The sequence below is a fragment of the Polistes dominula genome, unplaced genomic scaffold (assembly GCF_049000335.1).
Source record: "Polistes dominula isolate Pdom_NZ unplaced genomic scaffold, Pdom_raw_medaka contig_168, whole genome shotgun sequence".
In the NCBI taxonomy this organism is placed as follows: domain Eukaryota; kingdom Metazoa; phylum Arthropoda; class Insecta; order Hymenoptera; family Vespidae; genus Polistes; species Polistes dominula.
In genome coordinates, this window is record NW_028301024.1 from 1275611 (window position 1) to 1300791 (window position 25181).

Consider the following 25181-nt stretch of genomic DNA (forward strand, 5'->3'; position numbering starts at 1 on the left):
AACATCGACTCGGCGATATGCAAAGAGGATATAACTCCCTCAGCCTCTTCAACCCCTTCAACCCCAACTCTGTCTTTTCTCTTTTCTCTTTCTCTTTCAGCGCTTACTCGGCCCGTTATATGCAAACAAGGTGCTTGTTTCTAAATTGAGTTGCAAGTCCGGTCCCATCGTTAATTAATATATCTCGGGATAGAAGCGAATTAAGCTCGATGAGAAACGGTATATATGGGCCTTTAGCACCCTGCGATCGCTCGTACTAATACAGCGGAGAGCGCTGCTTTAGTACGATAAACCTAACAGTGGTATAGGTGAAATTGTGGAAAGGAGAGAAAGTATGAGGGGTAGAGGGGTAGCAAGAGGGAAACTCGAAACGAAGCAACCTGGGAGTCGTACCAATCATAAACGGACCGTAGCAGCTCGACAGGCGGTTACGAAATGGTGAATTTTCATGATCCGACCGAGCGTGACCAGCTTGCTAAGGTCAGAATCTCTCGTGTTTGTCTTTAACGACAATTTGTATTCTTTCGGACGACCAAGACTACATTGCGACACACTGATTTTGCCTTCACCTTCTTTCCATTTATCCAGAACCTACTAATATTTTTCACTTGATTTATACGAATTAATGAATCTTCGGTATTTATTTGTTTACTTAGTTTTGATATCTTTTTTAGTATTTTTATGGAATCTTAGATTCTTTGTATTACAATTAAAGTTCAAAATAGACAAAAAAGGGACGAATCAGTGGATCGTATATACTGTATTCAAATTTCAAACGAACCTCTGGAGAAGTCAGTTGATATTAAATTTGGATACAAAATGGGACTTTCTAGATGGCTTCAAAAAGTAGTTAGGATAGAATAGATGAGTGAGAAAGGTTATAAAAGGGGAAGGCATAATGGGCGAAGGCTACAGGAAACAGAAACACATACTTGTGAATGGAAACAGTATGAGAAAAACAGAAAGGAAAAGAGAGGGAAAGAGAGGAGGAGAGATAGAGAAACAGAGGTTGGAAGTGTACCTATGTTTAGAAATTCCATTACTCGTGAGATGAGGTCAGTGCACGGGCAATTCATTAAACGTTATATTTTCTCTACATTTCTACCTGCGTTAACAACATCCAGCAGGGAATACCCGCTAACCCTACAAACCGCCTTTCTCAATCCACTGGAATACCTTTCGAGAACTTTGATCGCTTCAAACTAATCACAGGTAAAGGGTTCGAAGTGTTAAGTCGATGAATATACTACCACATCATTCTTTATATTAGACGAAATTGTTAACACTTGATGTTTTTCAACCTAAAGGAATTCAAATAATCCGATATTATCCTAATTATCATTCCTTTGATTTCAACTCCGAGTAATATTTTTTTTTCTTACAGAACAGTTTTCTAATCGCTCATAAATCGCTAACATTTAAGTGAACACTAAATCAAGGTCAGCCGTTCACGACGTGACGACCATTATTTTTCTCAAATTGCGACTTCTTCACTACTACTCTAACAGATATGATTTAGTACTTTTGACTGGGATTAATAATTCCAAACTCTCCATGGTGGTAGCAGATGTCGAGACATTTTCGCACCCCATTCCGAATCTTCCAACATGATTTCCAACGAACATTCGCTTCTACATTCCTACTCTTGCTTCTTCTTCTTTTTCTTCTTCTTCTTCTTCTTCTTCTTCTTCTTCTTCTTCTTCTTCTTCTTCTTCTTCTTCTTCTTCTTCGTCCTTTACTTTGTTCTCCAACAAAGGTAAATCTGTCATATCCCTATGATATATCCGTCTCTACCCTGTATGATGCTACTTTTCCTTCATAACTCAAAAGCGTAAGAATAAAAGAACATAAGAGGGATCAAAAAGGTATCGAAGAATACTATCTTCAATCAATCACAAAAATCGATGCCATATTACCTCTCTCTTTCTCTTCTTTCTCTCTTTCTCTCTTTCTCTCTCTCTCTCTCTCTCTCTCTCTCTCACTCTCTTCATAGTAAATAATAATGAGAGGGATTCAATAAAAAAGAAAAGTAATATACATAAAAAATAATTCGCCTATTCAATTTTAAGAAAAATTCATAATTATCCAAAAATTCGTACTACATCTTTACTTGTTAAACAAAAATTTTAGAACATCATTTTTATTTTGGAAACTTATTAGAAATATAATTTATATATTTAAAGAAATACTATTCACAATTCAGATCATCAATTTATACTTTTCCCTAATTCCTAATAGGATATATTATCTACTTAACTATATAATATTTTGTTCGAAATATTTGAAAATACTTAAATATGTGACAATGAATTAAAATAATAATTTATGTTTCATATAATTTTTAAATAGTATATTTATAATTTACACAACAGCGTTCAAAAGATATTCATCATCAAACTTTCATGTGTACTGATTTCTGTCTCTGAATATCTTTTGAACGCTTAATTTAATCACAAAAACATAAGATACCATTTTTATAGAGCAGTTAATTTCCAACAAAAATGTATATTGCGCATTTTATAATAGTCATTTATTGTCGAGTTATAAAATTCATAAACAAAAATAGAATTTATCTTAAAATAATGAAACTTAAATCTTCAATATCATTCAAATGGTGAGGTTTACGAAAAAAGATAAGATACCTTTTTTGTAGAGCATTAAATTTCCTACAAAATTCTTCCGGAACATTTTTCTGTACAATCAATTAATGACGAGGTATGAATTTTATTCTATTGGACTGAGAAAAAATAAAAAACTGCGATGCGGAGGATCTTCCTCTTAAAATTAAGAGCTCATATTTGGTGAGAATTGTTTTAAGGTGTCTAGCAACCCATTTTTCCGTAGCACTTGTAAAAAAAATAATTGATTTTTTTGACCCACCTAATATATATATATATATTATTGTATATATGTAGGAGATTTTTAAGTATCGAAGATGTAGACGAAAAATTAGTATTCAGTTCTTTTCTTTATATTTTATTTTATGGAAAAGGAAAAACTCTATTCAGAGACTAAAAGAATAGATTAGAAAGCCATAAAACTATAAACAAACCTAAGGATTATCGGGATATATTGGTGCAATAAAAATCCTTTGTGCAGTGTCGGGACCCTTTGAGGAATTTCAGTTCCTATGTAAACATATGCGATACCATAAAAAGAGAGATAACATTCCGATGTTCTAGATCAAGTTTCTTTATGCATAGTTCCCACTACCAAAAACCATAGGCTGTACTCGTCGGTGGACTATAAGGGTGGATCCATACTATTGGTCAATGAGGACTCGTAAGCTCCTTCCCTCTCTAGAAAGGGTACTAGGTTATTTCTGATATAAAATACGTGGAAAAAGTAAGAAAGCAGTTGCAGTCGGCAGTTGCAGTCGTAGCATTAGCTAGTCATCCAGTCGTCACAGTCGCAGTTGTATTATAAGTCGTTATCAGTTGTAAGAATACAGTCGCTCATTTAAGTTGTAATCGTAAGATTGTGAAACTATTATTGTACTTTTTCTAATACCTGTTTTAAATAAATCTTATTAGTAGGATTAAACTGGGTGTATGTTCACCTCGCACCTCTCACCCTAAATAAAATTCTCTACACATATATATATATATAATAAATGAGATAGAATTTAAGCTGCAAGCATATACATTTTAGCAACTTTTTCTTAAATAAACAATCACTTTCATATGAAATGCATTTTACCGAATAACCACTATTCAATTTTATAATTTTAATTAATCCAAAAAAATGTTAATAGATACAACATTATATTATATTTATACAAAATATAACTATTGCAAGTTTTGCTAACACATATTATAGTAAAACAAAATATTTTAATTGCTAATGAACTTACACCACTTTTAAAATAAATATGTATGCATTATCATTTTATGGCGAAATATTTTTTTGATGAATTTATAAGGATATTGCGCAATATTGACTTTTTTATGAACAATATAAAATAAGTCATCCATGCAGAAAAGAAACTAGTCTTACATAACTCATTTGATTCTAAATTGGATTTATATTACTAAAAAAACACTGACTCATATAATAGAAATTTTTGTTATAAAAAGTAAAACATATTTATTGGTTTTTTTTTCTTATTTAAAGGTCGGTACTGTTTTATTTTTATTAAAATGGAAAAAAATCTCATTTACGAAACCTTGACTAAAAACTCTTAAAGCCCCAGGGATATTCAAATCAAAATTTAAAACCAGCGTCTAAATTGTTAAATTCATCACAAAAATCTAACAAATAACGAATGAAAAAAATAAAAAACATTGTAACTGATTTTGAAAAATTTTTGTAATAAACATCAGTATAACTTGTCGACGAGTCAAATCATTTTTGAAGGAAGAAATAAAAGAATTTCTCTCGTCTAAAGGGTGTTATTATCAAAGATGGCAGTAGTCGAAGAATGGTTGGACTTCTCGGAAGATAATTTCGAAGACGAAATTGCGATTCGAAAGAACCGCGCGCGCATGCCTATTGGCTCTCCTTAGGTTAGTGGTGGGAGAAGGCCTTGTTGTGCATTAAGGTGGGGATAAACGGAATAGTGGGGATGTAGGCTGTACCAGAGAAATAAAATAAGTAAAAGAAAAAAAGAAAGAGAGAGAAAGACACAGGTTGTTCCCGATCCAGCGCGGTAATAGAGGGCAGGTAGGCGGGTCGGCGAGCACGAAAAGTAGGGCCCCGCGGCTTCGAAGGAACGTTTTTCTCTAAATTACAGTCCCGACCGCTTGCGTTCGTTCTGTTCCGTCGTTACCTTTCCCGTGATCGAGCCACTACCACTACACCAACTTAGCTACTACCTGAATTCACTATCTCGTTTCTCTTTCTCCCGCTAATTCTCATTCTCATTCTCATTCTTATTCTCATTCTCGATGAGAAGGGCTGATTCGATCACGGCCACAAAAGAGCGAAATATCCTAATTCGATTTTCGCTACTATTTTCTTTTTTCGTCTATTACTTCCTCTCTTTATTATTTTTCAATGAAGTTAAATTGATGCCATCTCGAATTTTCATTCGAATAAGAATTCTGACAATCAACATCATCGGCTTCCGGGATCTATGAGATATATGGGATAAGAGATGAAACAATTTGTCGAGCCACTTAGAAGATGGATCGCCTGTCGGTGGATAAGATAGAGAGAAGAAAATATTTCTGCCTTGGTTATCGATCGTTCGTTCAACGACGATATAAGAAGTGACATTAATGTATGTTTCGATTGTCGATTGTAGGAAAGATTGAACGTTTGAATTCGTTCCCAAAGGTGTCGACCACGACAACGACAACGACCAACGACTACAACGACGACGACGATGATAATAATGATGATAATGATGATGATGATAATGATGATAATGATGATGATGATGATGATGATGATGATGATGATGATGATGATGATGATGATGATGATGATGATGATGATGATGATGATGATGATGATGATGATGATGATACGAGGAAAAGGAAGCAGCAACGTCTTTTCCTTCCCTTCTTCTTTTTTTTTGTTTCTCAAAAACCTGAAGAACGTTTCTAAGGTTCGAGATTTCCATGAAAATACGTCAAGATCTTTTGCCTAAGGATACTATAAGGATTTATTACCCTACGTGTGCCTTATACATTCATCAAATAAAAAGTTAATCCGCATACGTAACACGTTGTGGCGAGTCGTAAGACGTTTGCTAGTCTGATATCTTCACCGTATGTACTACCTACCTATCTACCGGCCCCTAAGAGAACATCGTACTTGCACGTCGTAAACGCGTTTTAGAAGAAGAAGAAATCCGAACTGGCTGCCCAGTCAGCTCATCGCGAAGAAACGGTACAGGAACGAGGAATCGAGAAAGAGAGAGAGAGCGAGGAAGAAGAAAAAGACGTTTTGTTCACACATAGAGTTAGTCTCGTATTGGGTTGAGAGAAGCAGGTGAACGAGCATCGCAATCCGCTTTTCACGGTCAAGCAAATATCGGCCGTGCCGTGTTATAGCTACCGTAGGCCCCGCAGTAGAAGAATTTTCACGGGATGCCACAATGTTTATTGGACGAGATAGAGTAAACCGGATCGCTCTCGAACCCAAGCAGAAGCCCCATCTCCGAGGAATGAAAATAGAGAAAGTACTCACGCGACGCCCGGGGTCCGTTGGAATGACTCCGAGCTAACGTGCAAAATTTCTAGACTGTTATATTTACTATATATATATATAAAAAGACATATTTATATATATAAAGAGCTCATATTTGGTGAGAATTTTTTTAAGGTGTCTAGCAACCCATTTTTCCGTGGCACTTGTAAAAAAAAAAATAATTGATTGTTTTGACCCACCCTAATATAATATATATATATATATATATGTCTCTTTCTTTACTCTTTCCCTCTCTATCTTTGTTTCCTTTATAGAGATCTGAGAAAATACAATTAGCAATAGTTTCAACTGACTTTTTCGTATATTCCATTCTTGTGTGTCAGTATATCTCTTACTAGACCACACCTGGTCGTACTCTTTCTTCTTCCTTCTCTTTCTCTCTCTTTATCTTTCTTTCTCTCTCTTTTGATTTGCTCGTCGTTACGATTCGAGTTCAACAATCCCAGCAACACCGATTAAGAGATATCATGCTTTTTATACGATGAACCGGCTTGGTGTAAATGTCTCTTTTCTCTTTCTCTTTTCTTGAGATAGTCGAGTCGTAATTACCACGAGTGTCTTCATCGTAAGAAAAGAGACATAACTTTGATCGTGTTTATCAGAGCCAAGTAAAGACTAGTCACAGTGGTACGTGATATAATTAATAATTGATAGGACAATGGTCTCGACATTGGAATGTTTTTTTTTTTCTTTTATACTTCTTCATTCTTTTGCTCTTTCTTACTCGTAAGAGACACATGTAAATAGCATACGTGATGAGAAAATTACAATCCGCGTCTTTCTTCGTCGAAGTGTACTCGAAATCTTTTGAAGTTGCTGCTAAAATCATCGGTAAATATATTTAAGAAAGAATAACTATAACTTTTTGAGAAAAGTTACAAGAAGCAATTTATCTTTTTAGTCAGCTTTAAAATAAAAAAAAAGCCCAAATTCATTTAACAACATATTAATTGTGTTTTTTTTAAGTATGACAATGTAATCCAATTTTGAACAGAACAAATTATGACTACTTTGAAAAACAGATGTTATTCAAAACATAGTTGACTAATTTGTTTTTAACTTGTTATAATTATTAAGAAAGCCAATATAGCGCAATATCTTATAAATTATTTTAAAAAATACTCAATTAATGGATATTTGTTTTGAAAAATGATGAGTCTATTTGCAGTCTAAAAAATCTTGCTTTTTGTTTAATTTTTCTATTAATTAATATCGAATACTACAATTTATTATACTTTTATATCTTAAAAAATTCACCCATACTCATTAACAAATATTATTATTTTTAAATCAATTCAAACGCAATTCATTAAATACCTTAAAAACGGATCTAAATAGACTTAAACTACTTTCCCAAAAAGGGGCCAATATAATTTAGTGATTCTCTTATCGCTTACGGATTTACATAATAGAAACTCAGATTCCTATATCTGTTATTTATTCTTATGAAATGGAATAACAATATAAAAACTACTTGATTCTAAATGAATCTTTAGAAAAATAATAGTGTTATTCTGATGTTTAATCTCTTCATTGACGATACTAAGAAATTTTTCCAAAGCAGACAAGAGTCAACCTCTTTCACCTATCTTCTCTTCTCTCTCTCTCTCTCTCTCTCTCTCTCTCTCTCTCTATATATATATATATATATATATATATATCTTTCTGTAGGCGTATATAATCAAGATCGAAATGCGCACGAGCGTTACTTGCAGAAAAGACGAGAAATCATGAATCGACAGGTAGGTCGAGAGAAAACTGGAGTGATTCGTAGATGCTCGCGAGATGTTCAATCGTCCGAAGTATGTTGCCTTGTGCTGACGTGAGCCATTCGACGGATGTATTGGAGCATCATGGAACATGAGTGATAGAGCGAGAAAACGACAGATACAGGGAGAGAAAGAGAGAGAGAGAGAGAAGATGGTGAAGAAGGCAGTAGGGAGAGGGAGAGAGGTAAACCATCCGGTCAGCCCACGAAGAGAAGCTGGAGTCTACAATCTGCATAATTTCCTTCTGGATTTCCTCCTCGTTCCTTCTTTACATGCACGCACATTTTGCGGAACTTGATTCGCATTAACGAGTTTCTTCTATGTATATATACACAGGTATATACGTCGAGTTAATCGAAATAAGGAATGATGATTGGGGAATGTTAACAAAATCGAAGGAATTTGATCGAATTAATCTTCGATAATTAATTACTTTCTCGCCTCGATGTCTTAACGATTAGCCAGCGATCATTGATGGTAACCTAGAAGAATGATAAAGGTAGTTAAATAGATAGATAGTGATATGCAAAAATGATTTATAGAAAAAGTTGGTCAAGATTGAGGTTGATTCGTGGTGGTTGGTAAACCGATTTCGAATTTCTAATGAACGGGTGATATTGAATTTTAATGGGGATTGCCATAATTACACGTTATAAGCGTTCAACGTAGATCGGTAAGAGATATTCAGATCTAGTGCCGAAGATAACAAAGATACGAGTTGCGTTCTGAATGGGGTTTTGTGCGACGATTTGACACGGAAGTACGTTATAAATTGATGGCATCGATCATCGACTAATGCAACGCCTGTCCTGAATACGCTTGAAAGAACTCCACGACTATGCGAATAGACACTTTATATTTTTCTCCCATCTCAGCCATTGTTCCGTTATCATGGTTATCACGCTTCTCAAACATCGATTATATTCATTTATACATATATATAACGCGAACTTAATTAATTTTATTCTTTTTATGTTAATCTTCGCGTATATTAAATTTTAAAATAGTTTTACAGAATATGAGAAAAAATATAATTATTTCGATTATTATTTAATGACTCAAAGGTGCGATACCACTATACAAGTTTTATTTTCAAATGCCTAATTGAAATGAAAAATAACCAACCAAAAATAATAAATATTAAATACGAAGCCTCTTGCAGTATATTTTTTTATTTATAACAAAGTACAGTTATATTTTTTACAAGTTTAAAAAAATTAAAATGAAAATAAATAAATAAAATAAATGTACAAAAGCATATTTATAAATAAAAGTGGTTACCTTTCAATGATGTTTTTAACCCTGCACGAACTTTCCAGACAAACCCATTACTCGTACTACTAACACCGACACTCTGGTTCTCTGAATAGCATTACCTTTCGTTTACGATGTTGAGGTCGAAACTATTGCGCTCCCTAGCTAACACCTTTTGTGCCTTAGCTAAAAAAGAGCCTTGATTATAGCGCATTTTAATGTTCGATTCATAAAATGTGCAAAAACCCAAGACAACGAAACGAAAATTTTTATTCGGAACCATTAGATCCCGAAACTATCTCGTAAAATAAAAATACAATATTTGAATACTCGAGAATTTCGAAAATCCGAATAACCTTACGAGAGAAACGCGTATCCAAAAATTTCAAATTTTTTTTCACAAAATAATTATAACTTGTCACTTTTATCTTATATATCTTATTATTTCTCAACGTCATATTTTTGATAATCGAATTATTTTATACTTTGAACTTCGAAATATTTCCAAAATAAAATCCGAATCATAGTTGTATTCAATAAAGCTAATACCGAGATGTGTCGTTAAGGTTCTCGAAATTTTTGAATCGTGAAATACTTCCGGAACTTGACTCGAGCCAACTCCGTTTCGAATATCGGGTTCCCGACATTTTCGGGTTCTTGCACAACTCTGGACAACTTCGATGTATAAAATCCGACAAATTGATTTGTAAAAAGATAATATGTTTATTAAAAGATAATATATTTTTATAAATTAATTAGTCTTGATCACTTAAAAAAAAAAAAAAATAACAATCAATGAATAAACATACGATAATTAATTTTGATAGATATACATTTAAGTTCACATAAATTTCTCGTTTCTTAGAAATTCGAATTTCAAATTAGTTTTTAATCCTCATCGATCATTATCTACCTTTAAACTTCGTCTTGATGAAAAAAAAAAAGAAGAAAGTCAAATTCATCGAAAAAGAAAGACAAGTATATAATACTACCAATGAAGTCAAGGTCTTGAAGTGAACGTTGAATCGAACAGAACACTCCCTCGAGCTAACGCATAACAAATATTTAAAGAAGATCCTCGAGTGCAGTTTCCACGAACAACGAGCCTACCGAATATTGAAGAAGTGAGTTATTGGATTTTCTTTCTGTCTTTATGTTTCTCTCTCTCTCTCTCTCTCCTCTCGCTTTCTTCCCTCACTCCTTTGCATTGCATACACCCAACTAGGGAAGTCGTAATAAGTTGCCGTGGGAAATAAAAGAAGACGTCGTCTCTGTCGTGTGGTTTTACTGGATATGAAACGCGGTAAAACATGGAAAAAAGAACTAAGCGTCGGTTTAGGTATTACGAATTGTTCATACTTCAATGAATTCTATAGATTAACGTGTGATAGATAAATAAATATATCTAAGTAATATATTAAAACATCGTTTCTTAACAAGTTCCGTGCCAAGCCCTTTTTGCTTGACTTATTGTTCAGGTCATTTGATTTTCAACGCATTCAATAAATTTGTCTCATAGTGTATCACCGGTGGTACACGTGGCCTGGAGGTCAAATTTAACGTGCTACCACCGGTGGTACATATGGCACGGAACGTTTTAACCTGATTTTACAATTTATAGATCTTTTTAAACAACCAATACCTACATTTGTTAATCAAGATATTGACCTAATGAACATTCATAAAGATAGTAATAAACGGAATAATATGCATATTTGTAATTTGAAATATTTTGACAAGTTTGGAAAAACTAATTTTGACGTAATGGAAACTATGATCATATTTACCCGTTACTTATCCTAAAATATTACAAAAAAATATTAATTAGCAAACACTAAAAAGGATTTTTGGTAGTAATTTTTTTTTTTAATTCTTCTTATCTGATCTATAATTAGTGATAAGATGCTACCTGACGATGTTTTCACTGTTCGTAACCACTGTATCCGAGAAAAGTAACGTGATCGTAACCGTCGAAGCTGAATCAAATCGATAACGGACGAGGATTTGAATAGAACGACAGCTGCTTCTTCTTCTTCATCGCACGACAGGAGTCTTCTCCGAGAAAGTACATATACCGAAGAAAGAGTATAATTTCTCAAGGTCGTACGGAGAGGTTGCCAAACGTTATGAGCTAGTCAACAGGAAATTTGTATGGTCCGCGGAAGAAGAATTCTTCTCGGGTGTTGCGAAGCGTTAAAAGAAGAAGAGAAAAAAGAAACAAAAAGAAAGAAGAAAAAAAAACAAAAGAAACGTCTTTGCTTCGGAACAACTGCATCGAAAGGTTGCTTCTGTTGGAGATGCTCCCAACTTTGCCATGCCATGTCGAATCAACGTGTTGGAAAAAGGATCAGACTTGGCAAACGATCTCGCTTTTTTGATGAAAATTTTAGTAACCTTAAGAAAAGATATACTACCGAATGTGAAAGAGAATCGGAGCTGATCGAGAGAATAATATAATATAAGAAATAAATAAAATGTTCAATGATAATTACATCTTTACATCAGTAGTATTCGTTAAGCGAAAGATAATAATTGTTTATTTTTTTTAATTCTATCACTGCAACACTTAATATTTATCCTCAATAAATTAATCATCCCCTCCACTATTATCAATAATTTCTGAAGAAAATATCTGGTAACACTTAATTTAAACCCAGCCCCCCCCCCCCGAATCACCGTCAATGAACTCCTTAAAACTCGTAAATAGAATATCAAAACACAATGCAGTATGGGGATAAGAGGTACACGATAAATCCCTGACAGTGTTGGGATCATCATACATATACCAGCGTGAAGTTCGTAACGATTATGATAGAAGAATGTGGAGACACTGTAGTAAGAAATAAATATCGGCTAATTGAAGAATAAATGTACCGAACGAAACGATCCCCGTGGCCAACGTTCGTAAGGAAAGAAAGATCGAGCAAAGATCGGTAGAACATAAGTCCAGGCGTCAGACCCTGACACACGGCACACGTATTAGAAACGAATATAAATATATCGAGTGTGGTACTAGCGTTGGGATACGGTAGTGGGAGATATCTCTTGGGTATTGGTGCTGTCGAGACGAAGTTACACGCACGAAGAAGGCTCTAGTCCTGTCTCTCGCGTCGCGCACGAGGCCCTCTTCCTCCTCCCCTCCTCTCTCTCTCTTTCTTCTTCCACTTTACCTTCCCTCCCCTTGTGCTGCTGCTTGCGTCTCTTCCGTGAGGAAAGGCCCTCGAGAGTGAGCTCAGTGTCCTGCTCGGCCTCAGAGTTGCTCAGTGCTAAGAGGAGAAGGAAGGAAGGAAAGAACTGTAGTGAATGCCGCTTCTAGAAAGTTTTAAATGCCTTACTCACCGGCTCTCTCACGACGATAGCGCGAGTTATAACCGCTCCCAACGGTATAGAAACAAAATACGAAAAATCGCTAGAGCTATTCACGAGTGAATGTCTTGCGGGGTCAGTGTTCTTCTACGAGGAGCTACGAAAGCTAACTTTCAACCCGTTTTCTCCATCGTTGGATTTTGTTTGGTTAAGAAATAATTTTTTCCTTTCCCAAACAAAACACACTTGAAAGATATCTTCCAATTGAATTTTTTTCCCCTCTAAGAAATATTACTACCATTTTCTCCTAGTGATTCCTTTTTTCAATATCTCTTCTTATCCTTCTATACCACTCTTCCCATCTTCTCCTCCTCCTCTTCCTCTTCCTCCTCCTCCTCCTTCTCCTCTTTCTGCTGTTCGTTCAACACGCTGCACCGTCCAACTACCCGGCGCTCAGCTTTGTAGTCCGCGAGCAGTGCCGCGTATTAAAACGTTAATCTCCGATGTGTACTACCGGTTATACGTACAGATTGCTTGTTTCTCTCTCTCACTCTTTTTCTCTCCCTCCCTTGGTCGTTTCTCCAGGCCTCCACCTCTCTTTCCTCAGCCCCTATGCTCTTCGTCCTCCGGCTCGTTCGGGGCCGGTACCTTCGCCTTAACGCGTACTCGACTCGTCTCTTTCTCTCTCTCTCTCTCTCTCTCTCTCTCTCTCTCTCTCTCTCTATCCTTTTCCTTCTCCCCCTTTTCAACTGTTCAACTCTTCGTCTTCGACTAGTAGACCCGTCTTCGTTTTCTCTTCTTTCATCATCTTCTTCTTCTTCTTCTTCTTCTTCTTCTTCTTCTTCTTCTTCTTCTTCTTCTTCTTCTTCTTCACCCCTTCAACACGCCAGTATCGTCCATAATTGCGAGTCCTTCATATCTCACAAGCTCCTGCTAAACCACTGATCGCTTCAATGAACCACAAGGAATTCAACGCTCACGTCAAAAGCTTCTAGCGATAAGACTAAATTGGCCAGGTGAACGATGAACGTCGAAAGATCACCTCAAGAGGAGGACGTCCTTCGTAAACCGAAGGACGGGAGATGTCTAGAGAAAGAAATTAGATGATGATGATGATATCGCCTATGTCGTCGATTCGCCGTTGATTAATCTAAAGAACGAGTGAGAATACAAGAGAAATAAAATAGATATGAAGAAGGAGAAGCTGTCGAACGCGTTGATCGCGTTGGTGCGACCAGAGGCAAGCACCTCGACTTCGAGTAGCTTAGCCAGAAGGAGAACAGCTACTGTCCTTGGTTCCAGGAGATGGTGGCAGGGTGGTTGTTGGGCAACCAGAAGCCACCAGGAGGCCTACCTTCGACGACTCTACGCGAGAAAGAACGAACAACATACCGGGAAAGGTAATGCCGAGGATAGGAACGTCGAGGTCGAAGGTCGAAGGTCAGAACTTGGAAATACTTGGTCGCAGTCTCCTCAGATCGTTTACGATTTACCAGCGAACGGTGAACATTATCTCGACGATTTTTTGAAGAATCGTAAGGGCGATATCACCGAGGTCGACATAGATGTTGTTGACGAAGAAGAGGAAGACGTTGTTGGTGTTATAGTCGGTTGTCCGGCCCTGACGGCCTCGCGTGCCAGTCCCACGGAGAAGTGCGTGGAATACTTGAACGGTGCTCATGACGCGACAACCACGGTGAACTTTGAAAACGATCGTCGCGAGCCCAATCGTATCAACGAGTGTGGATCATTACATTCTTGTTATGATGTCACAGAGTAAGTTTTTCGTCAATCACTTAAAAAAACTTTACTCAAGAGAAAGTTTTCATTGGAAACATCGGTGGTATCATATTTATATTTAATCATTCAGTGCTGTTTATTACTACTATTCCTTCAAAGGAAAATATCTCTAAATTCTTTACTTTTTACAGCATATAGACAGATAATTGAAATATATAGTTTCGTATTTTAATAGCAGAGATATGAGTTCTCAATATCGTGTAACATAAGTATTGAGTTCGTCGATGAATGACATTGAAATTATCAATATCTTATGATGAAATAAATAACACTAGTATCTTTTCTGTAAATATTGATTTAAAATCATAATACCATAGTTTTGAGTTATTTATTGCATAAAAAATACTAGTAATATTTGTTTCGATTTAAAATATTACAATTTCAGACGTTACTCGTTACTTGACTCAATGTAAATTGATTCTCTTTCTCATAAGAAATTGATATACATATACACATATACTGCATTAAATGAATACATAAAATATAATTGTCGTTATATTGTAATAAATTTCTTAATTATATAACACGAATTATATTAAAAATGTTCCATTACTAAACATATGAAAGACACTTCTTGTTATTACTCAAAAGATAATTTCAAAGAATGACAGATTATTATAATAAAATCTTGGAATTCTGATCGTTGGCATTATTCTCGCTTTTCAGAAAGGTTTGCAGGAGCTGCAGGTGTCCGAGAGAAGAACATCAACGAGCATCGACGGAAACAGGCGGCCCATCTGGATTGGGCCTTGGCCGAGGCCCTCCGATGGCGATGGCAATGGCGTTTCAAACTGGTGCCGGGGCAGGTTCCCATCAGGAACCGTTCAAGAGCCCGGTGCAAGCGGCACCAGCTGGTCTTGCACTCCAGGAAGCTCTGATGCATCATCAGAGGCACTCGCAGAGCGACGACGATAGCGGATGCGCACTCGAGGAGTACACGTGGGTACCGCCTGGCCTAAGGCCTGACCAGGTAAGGAAGAATGGCTAGCTTTTCTTCTCAGATTCTTATCTCGAGCTCATATACATTCACCAAGCGAATACTTTTTCATCTTTTTCTTATTCTTCTTTTTCTTATATTCATATTAAGCTATTAATATCGTGTTTGAGGATTTCACGAACGCGCCTTTGAAACTTACACCTCTAGTCCGGGAGCTAGCAATGTTTTCGAGAAGGAATTGGGGATAAGCTAATTTTTTGATATGTCGTTCTTCTTGATCTTTCGGTTAGAACCTGCACTTCTTGGCTGGCCGTAGGTCTTGCGTTTACTAGTGCGCATCCTATCTGCACAGGTAATAATCCTAGATTTTAAAAGAATGTTGAGAAGCCTAATTTTTTATTTATTGACTTTAGATAGATTTATCAAGCATAAATTTTTTATTGCCATGCACTTTTCTCATTGCTAAATATCTGCCATGTGCGATTTTTTTTTGAAGTGAAAACTTCTTTAGAATAAGAGTGATCTAAAAAGTAAATAAAAGGTAACGCAGCTATGAAACGAAGCTATGTAACGAAGCTATGTAACGAAGCTATGAAACGGCTGCTATACTAAATAATGAGAGGAAAAGAGACAAACATATAGGATTTAGCCTGCGAGAGAATGAGACGGAATATAGCTATACACTTTTTCCTATTCTAGGTCTCCTCTTTATGCTATGCTTCGTAGTTATCGCTCCTGGTTTTATATGTGCGTGTTTGTGCGCGACTGCATACTACAAAGCGTGGACACATATTATTTCGATACTCGGAATGTTTGTAACGATAGAAGGGTAGAAGAATAAACACAGATAAGCACATAGGTATGCGACAAAAGTATAAGGTCCAAACGAACCGACGGTTGAAATGAAGAAAGAAGGTGCGTGGTCTGTTTTTATTTTACCAAACGTGGTATTTCTTTTCTATTTAAAAATGTTTCTATTTCATTAAAAAATTAATATTAAATTATTTATTTCGCACATATTGTAATTAACAATTACGAAATATATAGAATATAATAATATTATTGTCTGCAATATTTTACAAAAAAATGAAATAATTATCAGATACATCAGAGAAAAAAAATTAAACAACATTGTAGAATATTTTTCTTATAAATATCCAAAGACATGTTTTTTAATTTTAATGTTTGCGTACTTAGGAAATTTATACTAATTTTTCAATAAAATAGAAAAGTTTTTAAATAGAAGAAACTAGACACGTTACAAAAACAAATAAACCTTATTTACTTTATATTTCCAATAAGAATAAAATAATATAACTTATTTTACAAATATAGAAAAAAAAAATATAGAAAATAAATTTTTAAAAAATTTTTAATATTATAAAATAAAACAACGAAAATAGAAATAGATTTTAAAATCGTTGTAATTCAAAACCCGATGAAACGAAAAAGATACTACTACAATTGTTCCCTTCTTTAACAGCATCTACAGTTATTAGTTGCAACACAAAAAGAAATACTTGTGTAATTGATAATAAAGATATCTCTCATTCACAGAAAGTGTGAAAAGTGTAAGAGAAAAAAAATTCATCTACCTGAGTTTCAAAAAAATATATATTATATTCACTTGGATTAGGACGGCGTATCTTTCTGTCGACAAATATTCTACACTTTTCGTCTTTATCTATAGCTATCGCATTTAGCATTCCATCTTGATGGATAGAATTTTGAAAATATTAGTTTATGTCAGCTACCTACACCCCAAGGTCGGTTCCTTATCATGAGAAAAGAAATATAAAAAACAGGGAAGGTCTGTTGAAATTCGATCTACATTTATTATCTTTATTATCGATGCGATAATATTCATGCCTATAGTTTTTTTTACAACGTGTCATATCTTTTCTATTTAAAAATGTTTCTGTTTTATTGAAAAATTAGTATTAAATTCTTTATTTCGCAAATATTATAATAAATAATTATGAAGTACATAGAATATATAATAATTGTATTGTCTGAAATATTAAAAAAATAAAAGGATTACCAGATACATCAGAGAAAAAAAATTAGAGAATACTGTGGAATAAATGAGGAGCAGCTGATAAATTCCATTCAAAAGCAAGTAAATTACTGTCACATTTTTATATTTTGCTTCTTTATAAAATATATTTGATGCATAAAGACAAAATATGTCTATTAAATTTGATTTTTATATGTTTTTATGAAAAATATCCAAAGAGATGTACTGACCCATGCATATATGAAAATTATATTACAAATTGTGATATTTGCGTATTTAAGAAACTTATACTAATTTTTCAAAAAAATAAAAACATTTTTAAGATGTTGAACGCCCAGCGTGAATCGGTGGAGCTTACCACGGAGCTGAAATTTGAGACTCGTAGTGTATACAGTTCGATAAGCTGAGAGAGCGATACGATTTAATGCATTTTTTAGATTTTTCGTTGTTCAGATCTTTATTTAGACAAGAGTATTTAGAAAGATAAGTTTGTGGTCCAAAGAATAAGGACGAGATATGTTATAAATAATAAGGGTCTCTAAGTGTGGTAGGCTACAGAGTTGAAAAATCATTTCTAGAAAATATCTTTATTAGATATTTCATTGCATTTTACCAGAACCTTCGTTCAGTCTAGCAGTATTTTCCATATGTTTTTCGTAACGTCTTTATTTCATTTATCCTAAAATGTTTGTTATATAGCTCAAGAATGTAGATGAAAACAGGAAATAGAAAACCATACTAACAAAAAAAATTTTATACCTGAGTTTCAAAAAAAAGGATTATTTATTTTTACCTAATTTCTGACGAATTATATTTCCTTTGATAAACATCCTACCATTTTGGTGACTATTTATTACTGTCGCATTCAGCATTCCGTTTTTATTGCTTGAATTGTGAAAAGTGCACTTTTTATCAGCTATTACACCCAGAGACCATACTGGTGACCTTTATTATATGTAGTAATAATATTATAATAAATAAATCCTACAATTATCTTACTCTTAAAACTGTCCATTCGTTTCATTCTCTCGAAACTTAGATTTTTGAAGGTTTCACTTCTAACACGTGTGATCTGCACACATGATTTTTTTTTTAATAAAAAATTAAAAGTATCTTGGTATGCATGCAATTTTAATATTATATTATTTAAGTATGCAGAAACCTAAAATTAATTTGCCAAGTGTTTATTCGCTTGTTAAACCTAGAATAAGAACGACAAACTTATGAAAAGTATTGCAGTATGATGCTGTAGTTGTTATGTTCCTTTGATCATTGAGATAGTTTGGGAATTTATGGCTCTTTGGAATTTCCTAATATTGAGGTGAACAATACCTTATATTTGCTGCCTTTCGTATTTTATGATATTTTATTTCACATAGGCTTATCGCAGGTTCTATTTCACAGAAATTGAATATTATAAAAAATAACAAATATAAAGTTTATCGTCTTCAAAAGATTTGGGACTGAACATCATCTTGTAGACTTGCCAGTTGCGCCACCGTGGCTGTCTATCTCTCTTGCACTCTGAACTGTCTCTCTCTAACTACAGCATCATACTGCAATACTTTTCATAAGTTTGTCGTTCTTATTCTAGGTTTAACAAGCGAATAAACACTTGGCAAATTAATTTTAGGTTTCTGTATACTTAAATAACATAATATTAAAATTACATGAACACCCAAGATACTTTTAATTCTTTATTAAAAAAAAAAAATCGCATATGGCAGATATTTAGCAATGAGAAAAGTGCATGGCAATAAAAAATTTATGCTTGATAAATCTATCTAAAGTCAATAAATAAAAAATTAGGCTTCTCAACATTCTTTTAAAATCTAGGATTATTATCTGTACAGGTAGGATGCGCACTAATAAACGCAAGACCTACAGCCAGCCAAGAAGTGCAGGTTCTAACCGAAAGATCAAGAAGAACGACATTTCAAAAAATTAGCTTATCCACAATTATTATTTTCCCGACTTTGCTAGCTCCCGGACTACTCGCTTTGATGGATAATTGCAATTAAACAACAGTTCACAAATACCTTTTCTTTTCTTCTCTGTATTTTTTTATGTTCTTCTTTTTCTTCTTCTTTTGTTATCATTTATCCTAGGTTTGATAAAAATCGATGAACACTTTTTATCGCGATTCGCTAGTATGTTGTTTACAACCACACTTACTTACTTACGCCTCCTCACTTAAGTCTTTCCACATTCTAATTATTTGTATATCTAATTACAATTTTAACAGGACTAGACTGAAACTCGCTCATTTCACGATCGGTTATACAGCTGCGTGCATAGCCATTAAACCGTGAGAGCGCAATTTAATCCATGAGAACACCACCGCGATAGTATACTGTATACTTATATAGGATGTTGCAGGAGTAACGCGTGAAGAAAATGCGCCATGGAAAATTGCTGCTCGAGCACGACTACTTATTAGATTAGACTGCTTTTTAACGCGAGATCGATTTCGTTCCGTTACCATCGATTCTCATTTATTCAAATATGCATGGCAAAGGTACGTGTTATCGTACATCTTGCAACATATCAAAAATAATAGACATTTTCTTAAGAAAATTAGTTTTACATAGTAATGATTATACAATAATGTAATATGTTATAATACTTTATTTAAATGAAGTCTATTAAATAATAAAGTAAAGTATAGTAGGAATATTTATTTACTTTATAAACCAATACCTTTTTCATAATTATTTATTCTTTTTGTTCGTATAATTTATTCAAGTTATATACAGGGTGGGTCACCACATTTTACCATCTAGATTTACGTTATTATTATAACGCGTAACAGACAATGTTTCACATGGAGTATAATAGCTTTAAAAGGGGTTCATACTAATAGTACTTTTTTTTTGTAGGTGGACGTGTAAAGGACATATGAAGGTCATTAATGTTTTTTTAAACGGAATCATATATTTTTTATTGCATCATCTGATGCTCTTTCATATTATTTACAAACAAGTATTAACCTATTTATGTAAAAAAATTATTACTTTAGGAGATATTTTAATTTTTATGTCTATTTACAAAGCACAAATACCATTCATATCATGTATCAAAGGTTCAAGAACTGACCGCAAATGACTGTTATCAACGTTTAGAATTTTTTAATTTGGCTCTCACTCAAAGAGAAAACTTTTTCAGCAATGTTATGTTCATGGACGAAACAACGTTTATGAAAAATGAAGAATTTAAGAAATGCCCATTATTGGTCAACGGAAAATTCTCATTGGTTTAGACAAATGGATAATCAACATCGATGGAGTGTAAATGCTTGGATGAGCATACTCAGCGATAAACTTATTGGTCCATACTTTATCAAAGGATCACTAACCGAACCAAAATATGCAAATTTTTTATCAAACACTCTATGGACATTTTTAGACTATTTACCATTGCATAGACGACAAATAATGTGGATACAACAGGATGGTTGCCCTGCTCATTATTTAAGAATAGCAAGGGATACATTAAATCAAATGTTCCCAAATCGTTGGATAAGACGAGGTGGGCCCATTCATTTTTCGGTTAGATCACCAGATCTAACGCCCCTCGACTTTTTCTTATGGGGCTACTTAAAAAATAAAGTTTACACTGAGCCTCCGACTACAATGGCCGATATGAGGGATCGTATCGTCAATGAATGCAAGAAAATAACATCAGATACATTAAGAAACGTTAATGAATCATTAATTTCTCGATTCAGAAAGTGTTCTGATTCAAATGGTCGCCACATTGAACCTTTTTTGTAAATAATATGAAAGAGCATCAGATGATGCAATAAAAAATATATGATTCCGTTTAAGAAAACATTAATGACTTTCATATGTCCTTTACACGTCCACCTACAAAAATAAAGTACTATCAGTATGAGCCCCTTTTAAAGCCATTCAACTCCATGTGAAACATTGTCTGCTACGCGTAATAATAATAACGTAAATCTAGATAGTAAAATGTGGTGACCCACCCTGTATAAGATTTTGACACTTGTTGTTTGTGGAACTGTTGTTTAGCGTAGACAATATTTTATTAATGATACAAATGGTTCCTCGCTCTATTCATATCATAGAATATATTATCTTTCCGTCAAAATAATTTAATAATTGTATAGTAATAAATTAGAAGTAAACACAAATATGTTTTTATTTACGATACAAATATAATAATAAAATGATTACAATAAGATTCGCGGATAAATGAATAGATTATTTAGAAAAACAATATTTATGTTAGATGGACGAATTTTTATTTTTATTTAAAAATAATTTATATATTGGATCTACAAGTAAGTTTCCAGCGTTTTTTATGAGAGTTTATTCTGAAAAAATGGTTACATATTTTTCATTCGAAATATTGTCCATCGGAAGATACAATTTTTCCCATTTTTCTGGCAATTTGTGAATTCCGGACCAAAAAAGTTCTCGTCTTTTGAGCCTAAGAACGTATTGAGCCAATTTTTGATTCCCTCTACTGAAGTGAAGCGCATTCCGGTAAGAGCGTTCTGCATCAACCGAAACAAGTGGTAATCGGATGGCGCCAAATCTGGACTATAAGGCAGGTGAGGCAGAATTTCCTATCCACTATTATCCAAGTAGTTTTTAACCGAAGCAGCAACATGTGGCCGAGCGTTGTCGTGGTGAAAAATTACGGACTCGTGCCTGGTCTCTGATATTCTGATAGTTTTTCCGCCAATGTCCGCTTCAAACGAATTAGTTGGATTCGATACAATGGTCCTTTGATGATTTGACCACTCGGAAGCAGTTCGTAGTATATGACACCCTTCTTATCCCACCATATGCAGAGCATGACCTTTTTAATGTGAATATTTCGCTTCGGTGTCGATTTGGCCGGCTCGCCAGATTTTGCATATGTTTTTTTGCGTTTAGGATTATCATAAAGATCCACTTTTCGTCACCAATGACAATACGATACAGAAACGACTTTTTTTTATGTCGCTGCAGCAACATTTCTGACATACAAAATCGCCGTTCGACATCTCTCGGCTTCAACTTGTACGGCACCCAATATCCAACTTTTTGGATGAATCCCAAAGCTTTTAGGCGCAGGGAAATGGCTTGTTATGTGACGCCCAATGATGCAGCAAGCTCTTCTTGAATTTGACACGGATCTTCATCCAGCAAAACCTTCAATTCCTTGTCTTCAAAATTTTTGCTTTCGGGAGCGCTCCTTGTCTTTAACGTCAAAATCACTATTTTTCAACCGTTTGAACTACTCAACACGTCGATTCACCAATACATTCCGCCCCGTAAGTTTCCAGAAGCAAACGATAGACCTCAGCTGCACTTTTCTTCATATTAAAGAATAGAAGCAGCGCTTCCAGCAAATGACGCTTATTTGACACATAACTTGCCATCTTTTTGCTTTATAAAATATACGGCGCCGATAGAAATGCGCAAATATGATGATACAATGTTGTTAACAAATACATAAGTTTCGAAAATGACACATGAGATGTGATATTTCTGCCCGGAATCTACTCGTGACACTATCTATTAAAAAACGCTGAAAACTTACTTGTGGATCCAATAATATAAATACAATTTATATATAATGAAACATGATATAATAGATAACTGTGTCGTTTTTAAATAAGATTTATTGTTTAGTATCAAGCACGATGTATATATTTTTGGTGGTATGCTAACACTCTTAATAATTAATTCACTTAAAATCACTTCTGCATCTTTTAACTTTTACTTTTATCTATGTTCACTATTATCTTAATATGAAGAAATATTAAATTATCTTCTTTAATTTGATTTTTTTTACTCATTTATTATTACTATGACTATTCACTCTGCCTTTTACGGGTTCGAGTTTTTTCTCTACAAACATCTTCTCACACTTATTAAATATTACCTATCTTTTTACCACCTCTCTGCAGATGATTAATAATGTTGGTTTTTGTATTATCTGTTGTTTTATAATTTGTATTAAATGTTTAATAAATGTAATACGTAAGTAAACGTAAAATTTTAGTATTTTTCTGTAAAATGTAAACATTTAACATAATAAAACAATATTATTTTCGTTCCTTTTTTCCTAATTTTGCTCCTAAAATCAGGAGTATTATGAGTAAATAAGTCCAATTAGGAATTTTACAAAATAAATATAAAAGATCTTTTCAAATCGCTTTTTTTTCAAAAGTATTGGTGTGTTAAGCTGTTAATTAAATTTGATAATTCGGGTTCATAAGTTTAATCCATTGACTGCCAACTACGAGATATCTCGTAATAAACGTGTACACCTAAACTGAGATATCTCGTAGTGTGTACTGCAATTTTATATTCATAACAAATGGCCATTTGAGTTAAGAATTGTTAAAAAGGATGAATGAAAAATATTTATGGTGTAAAAAAAATATTAAACCTTGGCACCCAGGGCAAGACGCTCTAAATATGCCTAGCAATCAATGGGTTAAGATTGTTATTATAGAGTATCGCTAATAATAAAAAGTGTATTTGTAAACGTTCTAGGTGCATCTGTACTTCAGTAGTCTACCAGAAGAGAAAATACCGTATGCGGGTAGTGCCGGTGAACGGGAGAGGGTGAAACAACTGCTTCAACAGCTACCACCACACGATAACGAAGCTAGATATTGTAGCGGGCTTTCGGAAGAAGAGAAACGTGAGTTGAGAGTGTTTGCGGCACAACGGAAACGGGAAGCTCTTGGTAGAGGACATGCGAGTCAATTGGAGAGGCCACACACCAGCGGATGTCGAGAGTGCTCGAGGCCGATCGCGACCGGTGAGATGGCAGTTGCAGCGAATCGTGCAGGTCCTTCTGCCCTTTGGCATCCAGCCTGCTTCGTTTGCTGCGTTTGCCGGCAACTTCTCGTCGATCTCATTTATTTCTGGCGAGATGGAAGGATCTACTGTGGTCGACATCACGCGGAGACTTTAAAGCCACGATGTTGCGCCTGCGATGAAATCATTCTGGCTGACGAATGCACCGAAGCCGAAGGCAGAGCTTGGCATATGAGACATTTCGCGTGTCTCGAATGTGATCGACAGGTAAAACTTAAGTTCCTTTAATTTGATTGAATGATTTCATTTTAAGTCAAATCAATTATTCAAGTAATTTTTTTCGATTTGGATGACTCAATCCATTCGAGATCACGATTTATTTTCGTATACGACTCCCAAGAGTTATTTTTCTTTTCTTTATATTGTTCATGTTTAATTAAAAAAACCTGTTTATTATGGAAATCACCCAATTCGTAAGTGAATTTGCATAAATAAGCTGGTTGCACGCCGTGTGTTGAGCTCGCTCCTCAGAAAATTTTTATTGCGATGAGCGAATTGAACGCCATGTGTGCAATATAAGATAAAATAAAAATACATCATTGAAATTGATAAACATTTTTTTCGAAATTAGTTAGATAGTATTTTCTATTTTACTTTCAATAATGAAAAACAGAATATAATGCTAAGAAAATTTGTAAGAAATAGTAAGAAGTTAACAAAATATGCTGAATAATGAAGAAAATAATATAAATAAGAAATAAAATTTAAAAAAAATGTCTAAAAGGTAATAAAGTAATGTAACTCAGTAATGAAAAAGAAAATATAATTTGTAAATAGATTTTTAGGAAATAGTACACTGACTGTAGAGTAAAAAATTGCATTGATATTTTATAAAAATGTAGATTTTGATAATTCAAACAAAGTTTTTTGTTTTTTTTTTATGCTTGAAAACTAATATCAAATTTTGTTTTTCTATACTTTAAAAATACTATTCATGTGAAAAAAGACTTATCTCAACAATTATTTTACTCAAAATAACTGATAATAGCTCATTATTAATGTTACATGCACGGTGTGCAAGTAATCTCGAATGGGTAAAAGTATAATATTTCAAGCATTTGCCTGATCAACGTAATGACACAGAAAGTAATTGT

General features: G+C 34.2%; 1 protein-coding gene across 5 annotated transcripts in view; it reads left to right on the top strand.

The window, feature by feature from the left end:
• The window catches only part of LOC107074631 (uncharacterized), a 152098-nt gene that overhangs the window by 119835 nt on the left and 7082 nt on the right, over positions 1-25181 (top strand). For 4 of the 5 annotated variants that reach the window (XM_015336257.2, XM_089174221.1, XM_089174222.1 and 1 more), the window contains 2 exons: positions 14952-15255; positions 23758-24294. In XM_015336257.2, coding sequence (XP_015191743.2) covers positions 14952-15255; positions 23758-24294 — 841 coding nt within the window. Of the gene's footprint in view, positions 1-13219; positions 14262-14951; positions 15256-23757; positions 24295-25181 lie in introns of those variants that run through there. The other variant, XM_015336249.2, reaches the window with a different exon arrangement.